The following is a 25679-nucleotide window of genomic DNA, read 5'->3' as shown; positions in this document are numbered from 1 at the left end:
ACCTGAGTCCCAAGCCATGGAGTATTTTAAAGGTAAGGTGTTGTATTGTGCTCAAAAGTAAATTAGGAGCCAGTGGAACTTTTTAAGTGGGCACCACATAATATGTTCCCCAGAACTGGTCTCCCCAAAACAATTGCACTTTCTACAGTCTTAAAAAGCTCCATATACAATTCATTACAATAGTCTAACCAGATGTTACCAGATAACTAACTGCAACCAGACCTCTATCCAGGGAAGATCATAGTCAGCACACCAACCCAAGTTAGTAGAAAACACTCTATACTGCTGAGGTGACTTGGATCTCTAGTGATAAAGCTGAATCTAAGAGGAATCCAAAACTGGAAACCTGAGTTTAGCTCCATCTATAACCTCTTTGAACAGATCATCACCTACTCACAAATGTTCCACCTTCTCAGGATTAAGCCCTCATCTTCCATATTTGCATGTAGAAGGTCCCAGGTTGAGTCCCCAATCTCTCAAGTTAAAAATGACCAAGCAGCCAATGATGGGAAAGATCCCTACTTGAGAACCTGGGGAGCCATCACCAGTCATAGCAGGCAGCAATGGACTATATTGTGAATGGTCTGCATAAGCCAGGTTCATACAACATTTCTTGCCTTAAAAAAATCACCAAGAAGCTAATTATGTATTTCTGTACTGAGAGACGTTACCATCAGCCAACCTAGCAAATAGTTGAGAGGCAATAAAGGACTTGTATCATTTGCTGTTGTACTGCTGGGCTTAATTCCAAGAAAGGAAGTGAAAGTATATTATTGTAGGTCAGGAAAGTTCAGTGAGTTAGTAATAAGCTATTAAGGCTCACAATATGCTATTTTTTGCTTTCAAGTAATGTAATGTAGCATATGTAAAGAAGGAGGTGGTAAACAATCTGCATGGTTATTATTACCTTCAGCTAGAAGGCTAGCAGGGTAATTGCAATGGAACAGGAGCACCTTCATGCACCCCTTGAAGTGATTTACCTAAGCAGAAAACCAAGTTCCACTGGGCTGTGCATTTCTCTGAACAGATGACTCCATTTTAGGGCAGTCAGCCTATAATCTTCAAGAGCAAACAGATTTTAAAGTCCACATATTTATCTCCCTAGCCTCTCAATCACTCTGACACAACTATATTCTTTTTGTTTGATAAAAAATGTTATAGTGAATGTCAGTAAAATGATGAACAGTGACATTGGCCAGTAACAAGATTTTAGGAGACTAGCAAGTAATGCTAGAAAATCTTTTAACTGGCAAATCTTTAGGCCATTGAGCTAAGTGACTTGTGCTTGTTAAGAATTACTATTACTGTCATGAACTTGCAAATTTGTTAACCTGGTTTTCTTGTAACATGGCTCAGATACAGGGAATTGTGGGAGTTACATCTTGGAAGGAGACAGGCCTCTGTGAGAGGAAAATTTTAAGTTTTGTTTCCAGCTGCAAGCAGTTGGGAGGCCTGAAGAGAAACACCTGTTTCTCTGCCTGGTACTTAAGGCCATGCAGGCCTAAGAAGGTTAAGATCAGAGAAGGGGGCCTGTAAGATGCTAAAAAGTGAAAAAGCTTTGGGAACATGATTGCATCAGAAAGCCCCCTGATTGGCTGATTCATCCTGAACCGTTGTGTGCCTTTTTCCTTAAGTATAGGGGCTGAGACCCATAGCTTTTGTTCACCTGGGGCATTCTCTGGAATGGTTCCCTGGTTGTTCTTTGGATACCATATGGGGTTCTACTGCTTACTAACCTGATGTTATTCTCTCTGAGGAGATATGAGATTTGCCAACAACTACCTCTTCAGTAAGTAGAATAGGCTAGTTAGTTTATTATTTTCTGTTGTGTGTTGAACTCTCTTGTGTTATACCTAAACCCCTGGTTGGGTGTGGTTTTGAGGACTTGTTTTGCTGCTATATATTAAATGTGCACTTATATTTTTAATAAAGCTACTTCTTATTAACCTTGTGTATTCATTGAGTGAGATCAATTTGGTTCTGAATCCAGCACCTTGACCACTGACCACAAACTACCAAAGGAGGGAATGTATTTTGGTTTTACCAGAGGTTTCTGGACAAGGAGTGTTTGTTTGGCTCTTGTCTTTTTGAACCTTGGTTTACCTATTTCTGGGGTCTGAGTTCCCCTAGCTCAGAGTTGAACCAGTGAAGGGGTGTTGGCGGCCTATCTTCTACCTTGCAGGGCTGGTATTGGTTTGCACAGCCTCGGCAAGGGGAAATTGGGAATTGGGTTCCAGATCAATTGCCTAAGGTGGGGGAATTGGGTCTGAAGCATGCACCCTGTGGCGCTTGAGGGTATGACAATGACCACAACAGCAAAGCTATACATGTTAAAAAGCAAACTTAGCTCCATAATTAATTATATCTGATATTTGCTCTACAATTAATTATATCTGATGTTTATCTAAACATCTAAAATCTTTAATAATTTCAGACAATGATTCAGTTCCACTTTTGATTAAATGTCAGCATTTTAGTCAGTGATTGGGAATCCTGCAGATGTTGCTAGACCAACTCCTAGCAGCCCAATGGACAGGGATGATGGGAGTTGCAGTATAGTAATATCTGGAAGGCTACAGGTTCCTCACCCTGATTTAAGAGGCAGGAAGTAAGAAAGAAAGAAATGTACTTTTAAGATATTTTCTTCCATATATGGTTTTATTTAACGTTAAAGAAAATTGGTTGTTTTTGTTATTAGTGGGGGAAGAGCAACTCCTGTTTTGTTCTTTTGTTTGTACTCCAGAGGGAAGATACAGCTAGGATCCTCCAGATGGATAAGCTTGTTTACCTTTATCTGTGATGCTCTGACCGACTTCCTTCTGTCACTGGACTGTTGCTTCTTTAGGGAAGCTTACCTGCCCCTCCTCCTTCGGCCCTTTCCATTCCTTTGTCCTCCGGCTGACCAGGAGAGAGGAGCATCCCTTTGTCTCTGCTCTCTCTCCGAGCATGGGGCTAACTCCCGCACCTGGGTGTTACGCCTCCAACTTAGTTAGTTAGTTAGAACTAGGTATGCCTTTTCTATCTACTATGTATTTCTATAAATAAAGTAGCTTTTCTTATTTTACTAAGTCTCCAGTCTCAGTGATGCTGTTGCAGGGTAAAAGCCTGTTTTCTTAGGCAAACGTACGCACACGCTGGCACACTCGCATTTCAACATCTGCTGTTACTCTGCTGCTGTGGTGTTGCTTTAAACAAAATTAAGCACACAAATTACACACAGCGCAACAGTTTTGAAGGCTCATGTACTCCAAATATGTGATAGTTTTGATGAAGAACTTTGTTTGACTTTGGTTTTATGTCCCCAACCCCTGCCTTTGACCTTCACTATTTCCTTCTGAATATGTCATAAGCGCAGATCACAAAATGGATGGTGTTGAAGGACGCCAAGGTAGAAAGCAGCATGGTAGAATGGCAGTAAGAAGCTGTTGAGGCTTGGAAGGGGTGGTAGTGGTAGCAAGGTCCTAGGACACCGCTGTTTGAAATCTATGAGAGGGGCTGAGAAAACTGAAGTTATTAAAGCTGCAACTTGCGATCGCTAAAATTCTGGGGGAGTTAGGAAAAAGATGATTTCAGCAAATGCTGTCTCACTTGCCACACAGCTATCCCTTAATTATGAAAATGTTGAGTATGGCACACCTGACACTCGGTGCTTTCACACTAAGTGTTTATACAGGAATTGCCACTCTTAGTGCACTCACTTTTCACAGAGCACCTACGTTACATCATAATCAAACTGTTGCTTTCCTGTCTTTTTCTGTGCTCCTTCCTCACAATATCTGACTTTTTTGGAAGGAGTGGCAACAGTACAGCAATCTCTGCAGGGGTTTAGAATTACTCTCCTGTCTTTTTTATGACACACCATTTTGACGGATGTTTCCAAGAGCTTGACCACCATCAACACACCTTTTCACTTCAGTACACCTTTACTATTACAGTCTCAATTGGCATCATTTTAGTAACATAGTTTCTTAATTGATTTTTAGGTTTTTATGCTTAAATGTCTTGTCATCCACTTAAAAATGTGTTTGCATATTTAAAAAAATGTTTTAAAAAATCAAATTACTAAAATGGTATGCTTTGGTGCATTGTTATTTGCTCACCTGTACAGCTAATGTTATGCCCACTAGTACGGGCAGGATATAGTAGAATTCATGCATACAAAAAAATACTGTATCTGCCAAAGTATAGAAAGTCAGCTGCAATTCTGCTAGTAGATTATAAAAGAAGATTAAGGAGTGGGTAGCACCTCCTGGAAGCACACTGGGTTCTGTTCACAGCAGAATAATTGCTGATTTAACTATTTTAATTGTTATGCTGTTTTAATGGGCTAGTTTTATTTTGAATTGCGGATGTTTATTTGAAGGAATTCCTTTATTGTGTATTTTAATTATGTGTGCTTAAAGCGGGATTGGACCAAGATGAAGGAGGTGTGAAAATTGGAGGGAGAAATATCAATAATTTAAAATATGCAGATGATATCATACTACTAGCAGAAACCAGTCATGGTTTGAAACAAATGCTGTTGAAAGTTAAAGATGAAAGTACAAAAGTAGGACTACAGCTGAATGTCAAGAAGACTAAAGTAATGGCAACAGAAGATTTATGTAACTTTAAAGTTGACAATGAGGACATTGAACTTGTCAAGGATTATCAATACCTTGGCACAATCATTAACCAAAATGGAGACAATACAGGCATACCCCGCTTAACATCGCTTCACTTAACGTCGCCTCGCTATAACGTACATGCTCCATACGCCACCATACCCCGCTTAACGTACGCGCACTTTGCAATTACGAACACTTAATGGCATGATGCCACTGCCATCTAGTGGCAATTGCAGTGCAGTACATGCAGAGATAATTGCTTCACTTTAAGTACATTTTCACTTTACATACATGCTCCAGTCCCATTGCGTATGTTAAAGTGGGGTATGCCTGTAGTCAAGAAATCAGAAGAAGACTAGGACTGGGAAGGGCAGCTATGACAGAACTAGAAAAGGTTGTCAAATGCAGAGATGTATCACTGAACACTAAAGTCAGGATCATTCAGACCATGGGATTCCCAATTTCTATGTATGGATGTGAAAGTTGGACAGTGAAAAAGCGGATAAGAGAAAAATCAACTCATTTGAAATGTGGTGTTGGAGAGCTTTCAAGATACCGTGGACCACGAAAAAGACAAATAACTGGGTGTTAGAACAAATTAAACCAGAACTATCGCTCAAAGCTAAAATGATGTAACTGAGGTTATCATACTTCGGACACATAATGATAAGACATGATTCACTAGAAAAGACAATGCTGAGGAAAACAGAAGGGAGTAGAAAAAGAGGAAGGCCAAACAAGAGATAGATTGATTCCATAAAGGAAGCCACAGACCTGAACTTACAAGATCTGAACAGGGTGGTTTATAACAGATGCTATTGGAGATCGCTGATTGACAGGGTCGCCATAAGTCATAATTGACTTGAAGGCACATAACAACAAAATATTTTCTATAATTGGTTTTATACTTGTAAACCACTTAAAAGACACTTTGGCAATTAAGTGATGATGATGATTAACAGCAACAACAACAACAACAACCAGCTGTGTAAGAACACGGTTTTCATGCTGTAAGGCGCTGAACTTTTTTTCTTTTTTGATATCACAAGTAGGGAAGAGGTAAACAAGGGAAGGGGTGTCATTAGATGGAAAAATAGAAATGACCCAGCTGTACCCTGGCACAGAACTCCTGAGGGACTGGGAGATTGTAAGCCTATAGTAGAGACAAGGCAGGGTGCTCACCTGCATGATTTATGAGGGATCAGCCCATTAGCAATAAAAACTGCAGCAACAGCAGGTGGTATGTGTGAGCTCCAGACAAAAACAAGTTGCTTTATAATTAACAACCAAGGCCAAGTACCTAAAGTTCCTGCTTCGTATTCTCATCAAGGAAAATATGTGTGCATGCATGTGGTTTACAGATGCTGTGTGACGCTGGTATACGCATGGTGCATGAGGGATGAAATATCACATCTCACTGAGACTTGATCAGGGTAGGATAGGGTGGTGATGTCATTTTGAATATAAAAGATCCAGGTATCCTGTTTGAATGAAAGGAGAATTTCTGATAAATGCCATATAGTGTCTATTGCATCCTCTAGCACAGAGGAGCCAACATGATTCCCTCTAGATGTTTTGGGCTCCAACTCCCATAACTCTCCATCAACATGGACAGTGATGATGGAAGTTGTAGTCCACAATGTTTGGTGGGCACCTTGTTGGCTACTCCTCAAGAGTAACTGAATAAGATTGTGTGAATCTGCATGGAAAGTGTATGTGTATACTTAGGCAAACACATAGTTATGTTTATCTAACTTTTCTGTGTATATGCATGTAGAAATACAGACGAATATGCTGTAGGTTGTAGACACTATAATTATTTTCATTTTGTAATTAAAACTTCTTTTGTTTACAGACTTTTTCATGAAATAATCCTAAAGCCATTTATAAGCATCTATGAAACTTCTCTGGCTCTCTATGTAGCAGCAAAGAACATGTATAAATCAGGATGAAATTCGGAGCCTGACACACACTTCCATGTTGTAGTTACTAGGGTTATTTCTAAACAGCTTCGTTTTAGTCAAGGAATTAATGTGGGTCCAATACGCATATTCCAAAAGATATTTTCTCCTTGTTGCATCATTGTGATGGGTCTATTGCACAGAAGATAGGACAGAAAACACCGACAGTATCTCATGCAATCACTGTGCTCACAACTCTCACCTGTATTAAGTGTGTACTGTATGTTATCAAGCAACTGATGCTGCCTATTGGCCCCAGCCATGATCATAATAAGGGGGGAATTGCCCCTTCACACCCCATGATCCAGCTGGATATGACAATCAGAATGTGCAACTAAAGAGAAGCCTTCCAGTTGGTATCTCCTCCTCCTCCCCCAAGGTAAGGACTGTTTCCTCTTAGAGTAGGGAGGTGGGGACTGGTAAGGAGGGTGGGATAGTGAGGCTTAAAGAATTGGGCTGCTTGACCCATCAAAGTTTCAACTTTCCACCTTTAACAGTCAAGCCACCTGAATGATTTTGTGACCAAGCAATCAGATGTTCTCCCATTCTTCTCCTATAAGAGCAGCAGTTTTTCATTGAAAAAAGTGCATAAATAAGGATAGCAGAAGCTGTTATATTTCTGCAGGCCTTGCAGTTTTAAAAGGTGCAGGAGGAAGGAGATGCAAAGGAAATGAAAATGGTCAAAAACAGAGATGGGTGAGACTTCCAATTCAGTTTACATTTGAAGCAGAATTTATCAAATTTGCACTTTCCAAAACAATATGAGGACCGAAACACAGCCAGAAATTTGCATTTATTAAAAATTTTGGGATGCAGTTTGCCAAATATTTACAAAAATGCATATATTAGGGGAAAGTGTGCATAAAAATGAATATATAAGTAAAAATGACATGCAAAAAGGCATGCAAACTGTGTAGCTATATCAAAATGCCTACAAAAATGTGTTTATTGGGGGAAATTTGCACTAAAATGGTGGAGAATTATCATGAGGATTTTTTTTAAATTGCAGATTGCTGCAGAAATGTAGAAAACTAAAATTAACATTGGGAAAATGAGGAAAGGGAGAGAACTGAAATTGATAGTCCAAAACCCAGCTAAGAACTGAAAAACTATGCTATGCACAACCCACCTACCCACTCAGATGCAGTTCATCTAAAATCACCTCCATTGGATATATGTTCCCTCCCCTGTCACATTTGATGGGCATCTCACTAGTATATTTATAATGTTCTTCATGACTCTGTCTTTACATGTCAAACATTTCATGAATATAAACAGGATTTGTTTTTCCAATTAACTGGAGATTCACAAGGTCTATGTGCTTGTTTTGTCATTAATGACTCATATTTGGTAGCTCATTTCTCTGTCTGATCTATTTGATTTGATCTATTTGGCCAGCCAGCCAAATAAGATTAACAGTCCAACCCATGCAGATTTAGGCAGACCTAGACCTACTAAACAGTGGAATTACTAGGTATGTCTCACTCTTCACAGAATCAGGCTGCAAGTAGTGTCAAATAATCTGAACAACCAGTCACTCAATGCAACTAGAAGCAAGCAGGAAAGCATTAAAGATCAATTCACAAACAATGCAGCCTTCACATTGTTTAATTCTGGACTCACCAACATGGTGCCCATAGGCATAACAACACCATGGAGGACACCCCTCAACATCTGTGAAGCCTCTGAACTACACACATACTCTCACAGTCTCCTTTGTTATGAAGTAGCCAGAGTGGTTCCAGGTTTTTTCCCCTTGAAAAGTACATACAGCTGAAGGAGGAAGTTGGAAGCATCAAACCCTTTCTCACTTCTTCTTTCAGCAATATATGCTTGTGAAGGCTGAAATTAGCAGCTTCTACTGTCTAAAGCAGAGCAACCAAGAGAGAAGGACAGAAAGAGGGAGGGCAGGAGGGAAAGCGGAATCTGGGAGACTGAGGGAAGGAAAATAGAGCAGAAAGGAGAACATGGGGTACCACAGAAGTCAAGAGACAGCAAGAGAATGAAATGTCACAGAGTGCATGTGCCACACACAAAATCCGATGCAGTAAAATGGATCCTCTTGAATTTTTTTATTTTTAGTGGTTTCACACACATCCCCAGTAACCACCTCCTCTTCAGATGCACACCTTAATGTGGTGAGGGGGTTTCAGTGTGTTGAAGAAGCTGAGAGCAATGCCATCGGGAGTCTAGGCCAAGAGGCTAGACTCCTAGCAGGGGCACCCAATGTGGAATGGTCAAAGCTGAGACACCAGACTAAGACGCATCCAAACTCAGAGGAAGGCAATGGTAAACCACCTCTGAATATCTCTTACCACGAAAACCCTATGAACAGAGTATCCAAAATGCAACACAAGATAGTGCTGGAAGATGAGACCACCAGGTCAGAAGGCACTCGCCGAGCTACTGGGGAAGAACAAAGGACAAGTACGAGTAGCGCTGTCACTAATGATGCACTTGGGTCAAAGCCGAAAAGAAGCCCAGAGGCTGATGCGCACAGATGCGAAAGGAGAGTCCGGAGTTGTACGACACACACAATAGGAACATGGAATGTCAGAAGCATGAACCAGGGAAAGTTAGAAATTGTCAAGCAAGAAATGGAATGCATTAACATTACAATACTTGGCGTGAGTGAACTAAAATGGACGGAAATGGGACATTTCCAACCAGGCAACTACAAAATATTTTTTGCAGAAAATGAGAAATTAAGAAGAAATGGGGTTGCTTTAATAGTGAGAAGTGATATAGCAAGAGCAATTAGGAGCTACAACACAAGGTCTGAGCAAGTGATATCAATGAGATTAAATGGGAAACCTAACCGTCATCCAAGTCTATACTCCAACGGCAAACACAGAAGAAGAGTAATTGGAGAGATTTTACGCAGAAGTACAGGAAGAAATTGATCACACACCAAAACAAGATGTGCTGATAATCATGGGGGATTGGAATGCAAAAGTAGGGAACAGAGAAGAATTAGGAATTGTGGGGAAATGGGGCCTAGGAGACAGAAACGAAGCAGGAGAAAGACTTATTGAATTCTGTGAAGCAAATAATTTGTTTCTTGCCAACAGTTTTTGAGCAACTGAAAAGAAGACTATACACGTGGACATCACCAAATGGTCAATATAGGAATCAAATTGATTATATAATTGGTAGCAGAAGATGGAGGTTCCATACTTTATGCAAAAAAAAGACAAGGAGCAGACTGCGGTACAGATCATGAGCTGGTCATATTGAAAATCAGAGTAAAGCTAAAGGAGACCAACAAAGCAATCATAATGCCAAAATACAATTTAAATAACATCCCAGAAGCATATAAAGATCAAATAAGGAACAGGTTTGAGGCTTTAAACTTAGTTGACAGAGAACCAGAAGAACTATGGAATGAAGTCAGAGACGTTATCAGAGAAGAATGCAAAAAGACAATACCTCTAGTTAAAAAGAGAGAAAGACCCCAATGGATGACTGAAGAAACTCTTCAAATGGTTAAAGAGAGAAGGAAAGCAAAAGCAAAAAGAGATAGAAACACAGTCAGACCCCTAAATGCAACAATACAGCGACTAGTACGTAGGGACAAAGAACTATTACAATAGTTACTGTATAGAAATAGAGGAGGACAACAAAAAGGGTAGAACAAGAGCCCTGTTCCAAAAGATTAGAGAAATGAAAGGAAAATTTAAACCAAGAGTAGGGATGTTGAATAATCAACAGGGGAACACACTGACTGCCCGAGATGAAATAAAAGGAAGATGGAAGCAATACACTGAACTCTATAAAAGAGATGCAAGGATGACAGATTCATTCACGGAGGAACCATATGATGAAGAACCAGAAATTTTAGAATGCAAGGTGAAAGCTGCTCTTAAAATACTTGGAAGAAACAAATCACCAGGAATAGATGGCATACCAATAGAGTTGCTTCAAGCTACTGAGACTGAATCAGTCCAAATTTTGACTAAAATCTGTCAAGAAATATGGAAAACTAAACAATGGCCCACAGACTGGAAGCATTCCATATACATCCCAATTCCAAAGAGAGGGGATCCCAGGGAATGCAGTAAGTATCGAACTATTGCCTTAATATCCCATGAAAGTAAAGTAATGCTCAAGGTTCTACAACAAAGGCTCTTGCCATATATGGAGCGAGAAATGCCAGACGTCCAAACTGGATTTAGAAAGGGAGGAGGTACCAGAGATCATATCGCAAACATAAGTTGGATAATGGAACGGAGCAAGGAATTTCATAAAAAAAATCACCCTGTGCTTCATAGATTACAGCAAAGCCTTTGACTGTGTAGATCATGACAAACTATGGAATGCTTTAAAAGAAATGGGGGTGCCACAGCATCTGATTGTCCTGATGCACAACCTATACTCTGCACAAGAGGCTGATGTAAGGACAAAACATGGAGAAACCGATTGGTTCCCCATTGGAAAGGGTGTAAGACAGGGGTGTATTTTATCACCCTATTTGTTTAATCTATATGCAGAACATATCATATGGAAAGCAGGATTGGACCAAGAAGAAGGAGGTGTGAAAATTGGAGGGAGAAATATCAATAATTTAAGATAGGAATTTAAGTAGGAATAAACGGACAGTTCTCCCAATGGAGGGCTGTAGAAAGTGGAGTCCCTCAAGGATCGGTATTGGGACCTGTACTTTTCAACTTGTTCATTAATGACCTAGAATTAGGAGTGAGCAGTGAAGTGGCCAAGTTTGCTGACGACACTAAATTGTTCAGGGTTGTTAAAACAAAAAGGGATTGCGAAGAGCTCCAAAAAGACCTCTCCAAACTGAGTGAATGGGCGGAAAAATGGCAAATGCAATTCAATATAAACAAGTGTAAAATTATGCATATTGGAGCAAAAAATCTGAATTTCACATATACGCTCATGGGGTCTGAACTGGCGGTGACCGACCAGGAGAGAGACCTCGGGGTTGTAGTGGACAGCACGATGAAAATGTCGATCCAGTGTGCGGCAGCTGTGAAAAAGGCAAATTCCATGCTAGCAATAATTAGGAAAGGTATTGAAAATAAAACAGCCAATATCATAATGCCGTTGTATAAATCTATGGTGCGGCCGCATTTGGAATACTGTGTACAGTTCTGGTCGCCTCATCTCAAAAAGGATGTTATAGAGTTGGAAAAGGTTCAGAAGAGGGCAACCAGAATGATCAAGGGGCTGGAGCGACTCCCTTACGAGGAAAGGTTGCAGCATTTGGGGCTTTTTAGTTTAGAGAAAAGGCTGGTCAGAGGAGACATGATAGAAGAGTATAAAATTATGCATGGCATTGAGAAAGTGGATAGAGAAAAGTTCTTCTCCCTCTCTCATAATACTAGAACTCGTGGACATTCAAAGAAGCTGAATGTTGGAAGATTCAGGACAGACAAAAGGAAGTACTTCTTTACTCAGCGCATAGTTAAACTATGGAATTTGCTCCCACAAGATGCAGTAATGGCCACCAGCTTGAATGGCTTTAAAAGAAGATTAGACAAATTCATGGAGGACAGGGCTATCAATGGCTACTAGCCATGATGGCTGTGCTGTGCCACCCTAGTCAGAGGCAGCATGCTTCTGAAAACCAGTTGCCGGAAGCCTCAGGAGGGGAGAGTGTTCTTGCACTCGGGTCCTGCTTGCGGGCTTCCCCCAGGCACCTGGTTGGCCACTGTGAGAACAGGATGCTGGACTAGATGGGCCACTGGCCTGATCCAGCAGGCTCTTCTTATGTTCTTATCTTCTTATATGCAGACGTTACCATACTACTAGCAGAAACCAGTAATGATTTGAAACGAATGCTGATGAAAGTTAAAGAGCACAAAAGCAGGACTACAGCTGAACGTCAAAAAGACTAAAGTAATGACAACAGAAGATTTATGCAACTTTACAGCTGACAATGAGCACACTGAACTTGTCAAGGATTATCAATACCTTGGCACAATCATTAACCAAAATGAAGACAATAGTCAAGAAATCAAAAGAAGGCTAGGACTGGGGAGGGCAGCTGTGAGAGAACTACAAAAGGTCCTCAAATGCAAACATGGATCACTGAACACTAAAGTCAGGATCATTCAGACCATGGTATTCCCGATCTCTATGTATGGATGTGAAAGTTGGACAGTGAAAAAAGCGGATAAGAGAAAAATCAACTCATTTGAAATGTGGTGCTGGAGGAGAGCTTTGCGGATACCATGGACTGCAAAAAAGACAAATAATTGGGTGTTAGAACAAATTAAACCAGAACCATCACTAGAAGCTAAATGATGAAACTGAGGTTTTCATATTGGACACATCATGAGAAGACATGATTCATTAGAAAAGATAATAATGCTTGGAAAAACAGAAGGAAGTAGAAAAAGAGGAAGGCAAAACAAGAGATGGATTGATTCCATAAAGGAAGCCACAGACCTGAACTTACAAGATCTGAACAGGGTGGTTCATGACAGATGCTCTTGGAGGTCACTGATTCATAGGGTCTCCATAAGTTGTAGTCGACTTGAAGGCGCATAACAACAACAACCCCAGTCACCTCAAATCACAGACCATATCTGTCTCCATTGACTGAACTAAAAAAAATTACAGATCCAGTGCTTTCCAGCACTGCCATGACACAAATACACAGAGACACAAATCCTTATTTACTCTCTTAATTTCTGAAGCGATCCCCTCAAAATCACCATCAAATCATGTTACCTCATTGTCCACAGATGTGTTTTGCAATTTGTTGGGTTTTTTGTTGTCATCCTATGTAAAAATCCATAACTTAAATTAATGTTTTTGTGGTGCTGGGAAGCACTGGATCTGTGATTTTTTTACTGTGCAGTCTAGCAATGTAAGCTTTAATTTGATGGTGGTTTTGGGGACTCCCTATAAAATCATGCAAATTCAAGAGGATCTCTCTTATTTCTACTGCATTTGACTTTTACTCAGCCCCCTTTCAAACAGTAAACTGTGTACATGCTTCAATAATACAGCTATCATTTGGAACTATTATCAAAAAGAATGACAGGCTTCTGAACATCTGACATGAGCATTATGTCTTCAGCTTGCAGCATGGCTTCCAATTTTCTAAATATTCACAATACAAAATCACTCTTAAATTTCCATGCAACACCCACTGCATGTTTATATTCCATTCCATATCAGATTTCATCTGTGTATCTTCCATACATGAATTTATCCATTTTGATTTGATCACCACCATGCTTTATTGTCCATTAACAGGAAGATGTGTTGATAATGCACAGTAAAAACAGGAGTTACCAGTGAAGTTTTCCAGCTTCAGCCTGGTTTCAGCAAAGCCGTGCCCACTATACAAAAGCATTCACATCCCTATGAAGATTGGCTAAAGAGTGTGTGCCTGGAATATTTCCATCTTTTTAAAAAATAAAACCTGGGATGAAAAAACTGATTAGCCAATATTTTAAATATATTGTTTATTTGAATGCAAAACCATTTGGTCATTCACTTTTTCCTCTTCTGAGGGCAATAGAGAAAGAGGTAAACCCACTCCAGAAATCAAGCTGCAGATAATTTTGTCAGAATATTAATATCTGAATGAGATTTAAGTTTTAATGATTCAAGAAAAACAATTCCAGGACTTCAGGTGTCTTAAAAAATATTTTTTGCGTTTTTTTTTTAAAGGTGATTTTAGCGAGTATTTGTTACAGTTTTAGTATTTCTCTTTCATTTGTTTGTAAATATTTTTAAAATCACTGGGCAAATTAAATTACTAAAATGGCCCTTCGTTTCAGCCAACCTGTTCTAAGCAGGAATCCAGATCTAGATACCTAAGAACATAAACTGTTCCATGCTCCCTAACTTCAAATACAGCCTTCCTGCTATCTTTGCTTTCCAATTAACTTCTATTCTTTATTCATTAAACCACTCTTTCCTGATAGCAGGCCTTGAGCGTAACTGTCCAATTTTTAATATTTGAAAACTTTATTGCCACCACTTGATTATCTTCAGATAAGTTAGGCTCACTTATTTTGAATTTTTCCCCAGTCTTGTCACAATTATAGAAGGTAATGGCCTCCTTGATCAGCCCAAATAAACCTGTTAATGAGGCCAGAGGCAAGGAGTTCAAAATGGAGATCAAGGGGAGGTTAACATCTGTATGGAGAAAAGGTATTGGTACCATTGTTAATGTGTAACTCTAATAGCGCTCAACTAAGTTATCATTAGATAAGGGAGCTGCTTGAATATGCTCCATGAACCATAAAGGGGATCACCTCTGAGTGTATGCACAGGAATAGATACATTAATACACATTCAGGTTCTTTACCTGTAACAACTCATGCTAAAGTACTAATTTTAGTCAAGATCCAAGGATATAATGTGCCTTATCTGTTATCCTGAGGCCAGGATTTATTCCAATTTATTCAACATAACATAATCTACCTTACACTGTCTAGATATCTTCAAAGAAAAGAAAAAAATTGCATTAACTGCTCGAGTGACACATCAGGCTGTGTAAACCAATAATCTTACTATATGAATAAATCATGTAGGTCCAAAGAGATGGATTTACTGCTGTGCTGGGCCAATCGTTTTTTTTACTCTAATTAAATGCTCCCTCTTGTTAAATTTTTGCACACATTTGCAATAGAGTCCAAAACTGTTTGAAAGGGGCCAGATGCCAGGGAAAAGATAGAACATGTTTCATTGCTCCCTCACTCCAATCCTGTTGTATTTATTATTATTATCATCATCATTATCATTATCATTATTATCATTATTATAGTTTATTTATACCCCACCTTATCCCAAAAGCCTTCAAGGCGGCTTACAAGAAAAACACAAATATAGAAATACATCAATAAAACAGTACAGTTTACAAAAATTAAATAACAAATAACTTTAAAAAAAACAAACAGCGATTACAACTTCCAGTGAAAATACAGGGTGGTGCATCAATTTCCAATGTCTCATTCATTCATTGCCGATCACTCGTGGGCCAGTAAGATTGTCTTCCAAGATAAGGTCTTTAACGGTGGGTCCGTAAGTGACTGTGGAGGCCAATTCTGGATCCACACAGCCTCCCAAAGTGAGGACATAGGTTCCCAGATGGAAGATGGTCATGACGAGGATTTGCTTCATGTGCCTTCTGGTTAGCTCGTTTGTCCCTTTCACTCTGTACTTGTGCTTCTTCAAAGTCCATAGCATCTTTGATTATTTCAGACCTGGTTTTGGCACTGAGACGGCCTTGGTCGCCCTGTGTGATGACCTATATCGGGAGAGAGACAGAGGGAGTGTAACTCTGTTGATTCTCCTTGATCTCTCAGCGGCTTTTGATACCATCGACCATAGTATCCTTCTGGAGAGACTTGCGGAGTTGGGTGTTGGAGGTACTGCTTGGCAGTGGTTCCGCTCCTACTTGGCGGGCCGTCTCCAGAAGATAATACTTGGGGAACATTGCTCGACCCCGTGGGTTCTCCAATATGGGGTCCCGCAGGGTTCGGTCTTGTCTCCCATGCTCTTTAATATCTATATGAAGCCGTTGGGTGCAGTCATCCGGAGTTTTGGAGTGCGTTGTCATCAGTACGCTGATGACACGCAGCTCTACTTCTCCTTTTCATCTTCTTCAGGGAGGCGGTTGATGTGCTGGACCGTTGTCTGAGCGCGACAATGGACTGGATGAGAACTAACAAACTGAGACTCAATCCGGATAAGACTGAGATGCTGCTGGTGGATGGTTTCTCTGGTCAGATGGTGGATACATACCCTGTCCTGGATGGGGTTACACTCCCCCTAAAGGATCAGGTTCGTAGTTTGGGAGTCGTTTTAGACTCTTCCCTATCACTCGAGGCCCATGTAGCCTCGGTGGCACGGAATGCGTTTTACCAACTTCGGTTGGTAGCCCAGCTACGTCCCTATCTGAGTAAAGAGGACCTTACATCAGTGGTTCATGCTCTGGTAACCTCACGTTTGGACTACTGCAACGCGCTCTACGTAGGGCTACCTCTGAAGACGGTTCGGAAGCTACAGCTAGTGCAAAATACGGCGGCCAGACTGCTAACAAGAACTAAGCGGTCTGAGCATATAACACCTGTTCTGGCTCGCCTGCACTGGCTTCCAATATGCTACCGGGCCAGATTCAAAGTGTTGGTATTAACCTATAAAGCCTTATACAGCGTGGGACCACGATACCTGCAGGAACGCCTCTCCCGTTATGAACCGGCTCGTACACTACGGTCTACTACGAAGGCCCTCCTCTGGGTCCCGACTCAGAGGGAGGCCCGGAGGGTAGTAACAAGATCTAGGGCCTTCTCAGTGGTGGCCCCCGAATTGTGGAATAGTCTCCCCGAGGAGGTATGCCTGGCGCCAACACTATTATCTTTTCGGCGCCAGGTTAAAACCTTTCTCTTCTCTGAGGCATTTTAATCTAAGTTATTTATGTAAATGTTGTAATTGGTATTTTAGATGATGTACTTTTATATTTGTTATATTGATCTTGTAATTTTATTATTGTATATGTTTCTATGTTTGCCGCCCAGAGAGCTGTTTGCTAGTCGGGCGGGATATAAGCTGAATAAAATAAATAAAATAAATAAATTTGATAATGGCCGGCCTCCAATTGGGATGCTCATGGGCCAAGGCTTCCCAGTTCTCAATGCTAATGTTACTTTTTTTAGATTAGCTTTGAGAACATATTTAAACCTCTTTTGCTGTCCACCAATATTCCATTTTCCATCCTTAAATTGGGAGTAAAGTAGCTGCTTTGGAAGACAGTGATCAGGCATTCGAACAACATGGCCGGTCCAGCGAAGTCTATGTTGGAGGATCATTGTTTCAACACTGGTGGTCTTTGCTTCTTCCAAAACACTAACATTAGTCTGCCTATCTTCCCAAGTAATTTGTAGAATTTTCCAGAGGCAGCGTTGGTGGAATCTTTCAAGAAGTTGGGAGTGGCGTTTATAGATGGTCCATGTTTCACAGGCGTACAGTAAGGTCAGTAGTACAATGGCTTTGTAAATAAGCATTTTGGTCTCCCTGCGAATATAAGAAAAGTGATCGACATTCTCCAGCGTCGCACCATTAAGCTGGATTGATGGTGCTACAGAGGGATTGGTTTGCACTTGCTGATGAAGCACTTTGGTTTTTTTGATGTTAAGCGAGAGGCCAAGCTTTTCATATGCTTCTGCAAAGACCATCAATTTCCAATGTCTATATACTGCCCAATAACAAAAGATTCTCATCAAGGTATTGAATGAAGTTGATTAGCTGAAACAGAACATGGATTGAGATGCACATCCAGATGCATATACAAATGGACATTCTGTTGAAACTAATGTAGTGACATCCACCTTTGAATGAATATTCTGCATAACTTTTAATGGTAGGTGCATCTGGATCTACATCTACACCCTGCCCTACCTAGTCATGTATGATGCATTCCCAGAACTACTAGACTAGGACAAAAGTCATGCTGCTCTACAATGTTTATTTATTTATTTATTATTTGGTTTATATCCTGCCCTTCCTCCCAGCAGGAGCCCAGGGAGGCAAACAGAAGCACTAAAAACTTATTAAAACATCATAAAAACAGACCCTAAAATACACCAAAACAAAACAACTTTAAAAACATTTTTTTAAAAAAAGCTTTTAAAACATTGTTAAAAGGGTTAAAAAACATATTGTTTTAAAAAGCAATTCCAACACAGACGCAGACTGGGATAGGTCTCAACTTAAAAGGCTTGTAGAAAGAGGAAAGTCTTCAAAAGGCACTGAAAAGATAACAGAGATGACGCCTGCCTAATATTTAAGGGGAGGGAATTCCACAGGGCAGGTGCCGCCCATTACTGTTGGGTAATGAAACTGCCAGCAAAGCATGGCAAGACAAGGAGTGCAATGGGGATGTTTTTTCCCCATCACTCAAAGAAGCTGTAGATGGGCTATCAGTGGCTGGGAACAGTGGCATGAAAAAGTGCATGAAGGAGTTAGAGGCTAAAGATTTTCCATGAATAGTTTTTGTGCCTTCTGAAATGGCATCTTTCATAGAGAAACCAACATGAAATTTGGTGCAACACTGGTTTATGCTATGTAAGTCAGGAATAAAAAAAGGCCACAAATGGGAAGGGTAATAGATTTGCTTAAGTATTTCAGGAATCTGGGACTTTGGGTGGGTAGCAACTCAGGGCAATAAGACACTAGGGCAAAAAAGGGAATCCACATCTAACAATAGTGGCACATCTTCCCAAAAGGGCAGCAGCACCTACCAGAATGAAATAAATACATGGGCTAGGATTCAAAGAGTCATGATAAAAGGTTTGTACTAAGCCCTATGACATTTTTTCTTAGAACAGCAAACCCTCACCTTATTATTATTATTACTACTACTACTACTACTACTACTACTACTACATTTGTATACCACCCCATAGCTGAAGCTCTCTGGGTGGTTTACAACAATTAAAAACATTAAAAACAAATATACAAATTTAAAAACACATTTTTAAAAAACAATTTAAAAACACATCCCAAAATGCCTGGAAGAAGAGGAAAGTCTTGACATGGTGCTGAAAAGATAACAGTGTTGGTGCCAGGCGCACCTCATCAGGGAGATCATTCCATAATTTGGGGGCCACCACTGAGAAGGCCCTCTCCCTTGTTGCCATCCTCCGAGCTTCCCTCGGAGTAGGCACTCGGAGGAAGGCCTTGGATGTTGAGCGTAGTGTATTCTGCTCAGTTCCAAGAGTAATTTGTCATGTGGCACAGGACGAGTCAGGAATCATTTTACTTCTAGATCTTAGTTAGGTTTGAGTAATTGCCTGGTTCACATAACATGCTAGCGAGACTGTGCCACAAGTGTACAGGCTCCCAGAAAGGAGCTCCCAGCCACTTTGCTTCTCTCTAGATCTTTTTGCTGCCATGCCGCTCTGGGCTAAGCCAACATTTGGCTTAGCGTGTCATCCAAGCCAGGCAAATGTATATTGATAATCTCTGTCATTGAAAAAATAAGCTGCATTTCCTCAAAGACACAAATTAAAACATAGCAAGAAACATCTCTAAACTGATGCATCAAACAGGATGACTTTGCTTCAGGTGGATTTTCACATCAAGCAAGAGGGATCATTTCAAAGTTGCGAGATTGTGCAAGATTATAGAAACAAGAAATGAAATGTACACACGGGCACTGCCACTCATTTAGTCAAGGCAGTGCCGGATTTAGACTTGGTGAGGCCCTAAGCTATATAAAGCTTGGAGGCCCTTTGTTAAAAAATTACACCATATATATATATATATATATATATATATATATATTCAGTACACATAAAATTTTAAAAGCCCCCCCCCCCAAAAAAAATATTTCTGAAATTTGTTGAGGCCCCTGCGGATTGTGAGGCCCTAAGCTGTAGCTTGTTTAGCTTATGCCTAAATCCAGCACTGAGTCAAGGGATGACAATATGGGAAATACAAGGGATTTATTTAACCACAAAATCCCAAATGCTAAATAATTCCAAAGAACACACTGTAAACACAGTGATGCTATTAAATTATTGCAGATGTGGGAAATCTTTGGTCCTCCAAATGTTGCTACAGCTCCCAACATCCCTGGCCACTGGCCATGCTTGCTGGGGCTGAAGGGAGTTGTAGTTCAGGAATTTCTGCAGGGCTAAAAGTTCTCCATACAATTATCTGGGAGTAAACCTCTCAAGTAAACAGGCACAGATTGCACTGTCAGAAAAAACAAATTGCTAGGTGGATACAGTTTTCTTGTTAAACTGTGCTCCAAGGTGAATGTTAGGTTATACAGCAACAAAACCAGGAAGGTGGGGGTTAAAAAGTAATTAATAGACTTCATTTGGAGTTGAAAGAACATTATTAAGACAGAACAGCCATTAAGCAGAAAGAAGCACAACAAAGCAGCGCCCTTAAACAAGTGGATTGCTGCTATGTAGTATAATTAGTAATTACCTGAGTACAAGAGTGTCCGCAGAAATATTGGGGGGGGGGGCGAGGTCTATGAATTGTTACTACAGGTTACTGGCAACCCACTCCACCTACCATTACATTTAGAATTCCCACGGACCCCCTTCCTGAGCATCTTTGCATGGAAAGCATGCCAGGCCTATTCCCTGTCCTAAACACCTCTGAAATGCAACTCATCTATGATGACAAATGTTCCTTCATTTTATATACAGCGTTACTGTTTCAATAATTCACTGTATAGTAGAATGTATAACCAATCAACACTTAGAAAAGATGCACTTAGGACTCAGCTGTTAATCTCTCATACTGTATATGCCAGGGGTGGTGAACCTGTGACTCTCCAGATGTTGTTGGACTGCAACTTCCATCATTGCTGACCATTGATCATAATAGCTGGGGCTGATGGGAGCGAGCATAAATATCATACAGAGGGTCACAGGTTCCTTCATCCCTGGTATATGTCCTAACATTAGTTAAAAACAATCACTTAAAATGAACACGTGTCTAGCAATCAATGCGATTTTAAAAACATACAAAGCATTTGCTGGATCAAGCCCAATGTCAGGTTAAGTTATACTGGTGCTCATTTGTATCCAAATTACTGGATATATCTATACTAGAGGTGTGAAGGCCCGGAAAAAATTTTTTTTCAGTTTTTAAGGGGGGGAAAAAGAAAAACGTAGAAAAAATTTTTTTCTGAATTTTCCCAGGTTTTCCCCAGGCATTCATATCTCTAATCTATACTCAGTAAACATAGTCTGAGTTCCCTGGCTCACAGTACAATCCTACACATATCTACATAGAAAAAAGTTATATTGAATTAAATGGGTGTGTGGATATATAAAATGCTTAAAAAAAATATAACCACATAAACTAATCTGTCTTCTTTCCCCCTTCTTTCTCTTATCTCCAGCTTCTTGTTTTTCTGTTCTCTGTTGCTTGGTCTATTTTTTTTTTTCATGGAGTAGAGTTGGTGCAACTCAGTTTAAGCTAGGCAACAACCTAATTGTGGATGAATATCTATGCATCTGGATTAAGTTTGATTGTTTTAGGAGTTTGAGCTCATTTGGATAACAGGTTTCCCTTGCATGAATGCAGAAACACTTTAGGAGCAGATAATCTCAGAAACTACCTACTCCCCATATCAACATACACAGCTTTTAAGATCACCCTCAGAGGCCCTGATCGCATTGCCCTCTATATATGAGATCCAGTGGGTGTATAGTGCATACAAGACACAGGTTTTCTTGGAGTTGTCGTCAAAGTTTATCTCCCTCTCAGTGAATATCCACCAGGTTGCCTCTCTGCCTGTTGTTAGACTAGCTTTCCTAACCCTAACCCTTCCCCACCCTGGTGCCATTCAGATGTGTTTTGGAGGACAGCTCCCATCAGCTCAAGCCAGCACAGTGCTGCTGGGGCTGACGGGAGCTGTAGTCCAAAACATCTGAATGGCACCTGGTTGGGAAAGGCTGCTTCAGACAATAGGAAATAATTTCTTATTCTAGTCATCTTTTAATGTATGGTCTGCAGTTTATAAATGTCTTTCAAAAAACTACTGTCGACTAGAGTTTTTAGTTTTGTATTGAGTTGTTTTAACCTCTGTCATTTTTATTCTGTGTTTAAGCTGCAATCCTAAATCTCCCCCCCTCCCTCAAGCCCTGCTGTGCCCAGCTGCCAGGGCGGAAGAGGGGGGGGCAGGCAGATTACTGTGCCAGCCTGGAATAAACAATCCCTTGTACACTTACTTGAAAGTAAGCCCTATTGTTCCAAGGAAATATGCAGCAAGGAATGTAGTAGAACAGAGTTTGGTTCTCGTGGATACAATTATGCAAGTCATGAAATTAAGATCAACCATGTAAGAAGAAAATTAGACCAGTTTGCCTATAATAAAAAAAAGTTATCATTCCAGTATGCATCCTTAAAGGATTTCTCTCTTTGTGAGATACATCTGCCACCACTGGAGTTCCTTATTGTCCATTCAGATCTCTGATTTTGGTGCCGTGCATTTAATATACATTAACATTAGATGTATCACAGGCGTATTTGAAGGGAGGCTGCGTTCGTCTGGACCTTCAAAGAAGGTATACCTTAAAGAACATCTTAGAGACTGTACCTCGGACAAAGGACTGGCTGTTCAACAAATCTCATATGAGGTCAGCAGCATGCTGTGGTTAATAATTTAAGAAAGCTGTGTGTGTACGTGCATGATTGTGTGTACATACAGCATGCCTCCATATGCATCTCTGCATGGAGAAGAGAAGCTATCAGTTTCAGGACTTTGACAGTGATGTGTTTCATGTGGAAAACAAACCAAAAGTTTATCATGCTGGAAAATCCACAATGAACTCACACACAAGAATTACACACAGAGATTAAAAGTGAAGTCTTGTTAAAAACTTGATTAAGGCTTTGCCATGAGCCTGCTGCAGTATTTTGAAACTGAAACATACTCATCTCCCAGGATTTGAATGTATTTGAATCTCCTTGCCATAACAGTAATATAGCAAAAAATGTATTTTGGCTTCCTTAACATTTGTTTGTTTCCCAAATTATAAAAAAACACAACAATTTTATAGGCACAATCAACAAGGCCAGCGCCAGAGGGTAGCCAGGTTGGGCCCTGGCCAAGGGCCCCTGCAGCCCAGAGGGGCCACTGAAGGGCCCCTCCTTAGGATGGGAGGGTGGCATGGATTGCAGATAGGGTTACCAACCGTACTCTTTAAGAGTACATGTACTCTTTTCGAGATGGTGCAACAGTGTACTCTTACTTTTGACTTATCGAAGCCAAATGTACTCTTTTTGAAATGACAAAATGATGGTAACCCTAATTGCATAGAAAGAACCCTCAGGAACCATCCCCCCCCAATACAGACAGTGTGGGCTTCAATAAGCCCGGACTCATGTCCCACCTACCTCTCCCATCAATGTGAATGCCGTGCCATCACCCAAGATGCTGGCGGGAACTTTCCTAAGGGGCTGATGCCCCCCCCATCTTGGTTGATGGCAGGCAAGTGTGCTACATCCACATGTCATTCACACGACATGAGAGGTAGGTGGGGCATGTGTGTGGGCTTATTAGCCCTGTGCTGTCTGTATGGGAGGGTGTTGGGCTATGGCAACGTGGGCCTAGGGCAGGTTGATGCCCAAGGGCCTAATCATGCCTGGCACCAGCCCTGACAACCAAGCAAATAAGTTGCAATAGGAAGTCCTATTAATTTCAATGAAACATTAGTCATGACTAAATTTTGCTGGAATGAGCTTAATACATCCAGAATACCTCTGTTCTCTAGCACCACAGTCTCAATCTGAATCATTATTAACTTTTTTTTTTTTAAAAAGGTTCATAGATCTTCCTCACTGCATGTAGTTTAGGCATGAGTTCTAATGTTTTTTTTAAAAAAATAAATAAAGTGACAAGTGCTGTTTAATGCTGCACTAAACAAGGCTCACTCTGAAGGAGCAGATGCAGTTTTAGAGTATTTGTGGATCAAGTGTTGCTCCTAAAGTCTCATTTGGTGCTAGTCTCCTGAAGCCATTTCCTGACTGATGAGTCTCTAGAATTATTGCTGCTCAGATGATAGTTAATTTTGAATGTCAGTGTATTTTTCTACTGTTTTTATCCTAATGTTATTAGGTTTTATTGTAATTTGATAAGGAAGTTAACATTGTGTTTGATATTCTTTCATAGTAGTTAAAACACCCCAGGTGCTATTGTTTTTTGGCAGAATGTGGTCTACAAATGACTAAAACAAACAAATTAAAAATATCCCATCTCCCAAGTCTGGCAGTGATGTGCCAATATTTAGTTTACTTTAGAATGCAAAGTGTGTGAACTGCCTTAAATGCAATTGTGCCTCCTTGAGTAATTGGTAGACTAAATATTACAAGCTGAACATGTGTGCTTGGTTTTAAGCGAATGACCTAAAACCTTATTCTACTGAACACTATATGGATATAAATTCCATTAAAATCAATGGGACAAAATCTGGTGTAGAATCAGAGTGTTGTACACTTTTAATTATTTCATTCTGGATATCTTGAACACCAAATCATCTCATCTAAAGGTCCTTCTGTCTTCTGGTTTATATTTGATAACACCAATACATTATTTTCTAGCAGCTCCCAGGATACATTCTAGTATCTATTTATTCAAGAAGGAGCTGAGCAGCAGTCTTTAATTTACAGCCATCTAGTATTGGGATTTATAACTTGCATAATTAAAGTGTTGATATTTGAAAGGGAAATGCTAATTTCATACTCCAGTTGCAGCAAGATGTCAACCATTAATCAACTCAAGGTGATTAATTATTTGAATGTACGATTTCATTTAAGAATTTTCTTATCTATGCTAATCATATTCCTGAGCAGGTTACCATTTGTTTATTAAAACGTTTTTAAATGTTTGTGGCTTTGAAATAACAGAATGTGTTTAGAAATCAGCCATTCTAGAACTCCTGTATATGAAGTGCTTTACTAGCACTACCCCAATTGAAATGACAAACAAACAAACAAACAAACGTTTATTGCATTGTAGCCATAGGCCATTGCAATTGAAATGAAAGTAGCTTGCATGAGTAGAATTTATTCCAATCTATGACCTTCAATTACATAATTTACACATCCAAGCTCTTTCAATAGATAAGACATACTCAGGCTGTTTTGCTACAATTGTCTCACAATCCCACCCATGATATACTAAGGACTGTAATCAGTTAGGTTCATTTTCATTATTATTTCCCCCTTTTTATTCTTTTATCTTAATTAGTGATTTTGTATTTTTATGTGGTGTGCTTCCTTTTTGTTGTCCATATTTTCAGTTTCTACTTCAAAATAAACTTTCATGGAAGTGACACTCAGCTAAAGGCAAAATCCTCCTGGTAGTTACACCAGGCTGAGGGGATTCAGGATGCTGCACAGCTGCAGAAGAGGAGGGAGGGTGTCCTTGCAGCCAGGCTGCACTGACAGAAATCCCCCACCTGAGCACAGCCACAGCACGGGCAGGGAACTCTGCCCCCACCTGGGCACAGCTGAGACCAGTTCAGCCGAGGCCGGAGCAAGACCTGAAAAAGGGGTGTTCTGGAGTGTATGTGTCAGGGGCAGAACCGAGGGGAAAGGGATGCCACATCCTTGCCACGTTTGGCTCCATCCTGCGGCCCCCAGTCCCAGCAGAGGCTAT

At 40.3% G+C, this 25679-nt stretch overlaps 1 protein-coding gene across 1 annotated transcript in view; it reads right to left on the bottom strand.

Moving 5' to 3' along the window:
• Nucleotides 1–25679, bottom strand: part of CDX1 (caudal type homeobox 1) — a 54537-nt gene that overhangs the window by 15256 nt on the left and 13602 nt on the right. Inside the window, exon 2 of the mRNA XM_061621942.1 lies at nt 16181–16186. Coding sequence (XP_061477926.1) covers nt 16181–16186 — 6 coding nt within the window. The remainder of the gene's footprint in view (nt 1–16180; nt 16187–25679) is intronic.

This window comes from Rhineura floridana, chromosome 3 (genome assembly GCF_030035675.1).
Source record: "Rhineura floridana isolate rRhiFlo1 chromosome 3, rRhiFlo1.hap2, whole genome shotgun sequence".
NCBI lineage: Eukaryota > Metazoa > Chordata > Lepidosauria > Squamata > Rhineuridae > Rhineura > Rhineura floridana.
The sequence above is the reverse complement of the archived record's forward strand: the minus strand, read 5'-3'. Positions and strand labels throughout refer to the sequence as shown.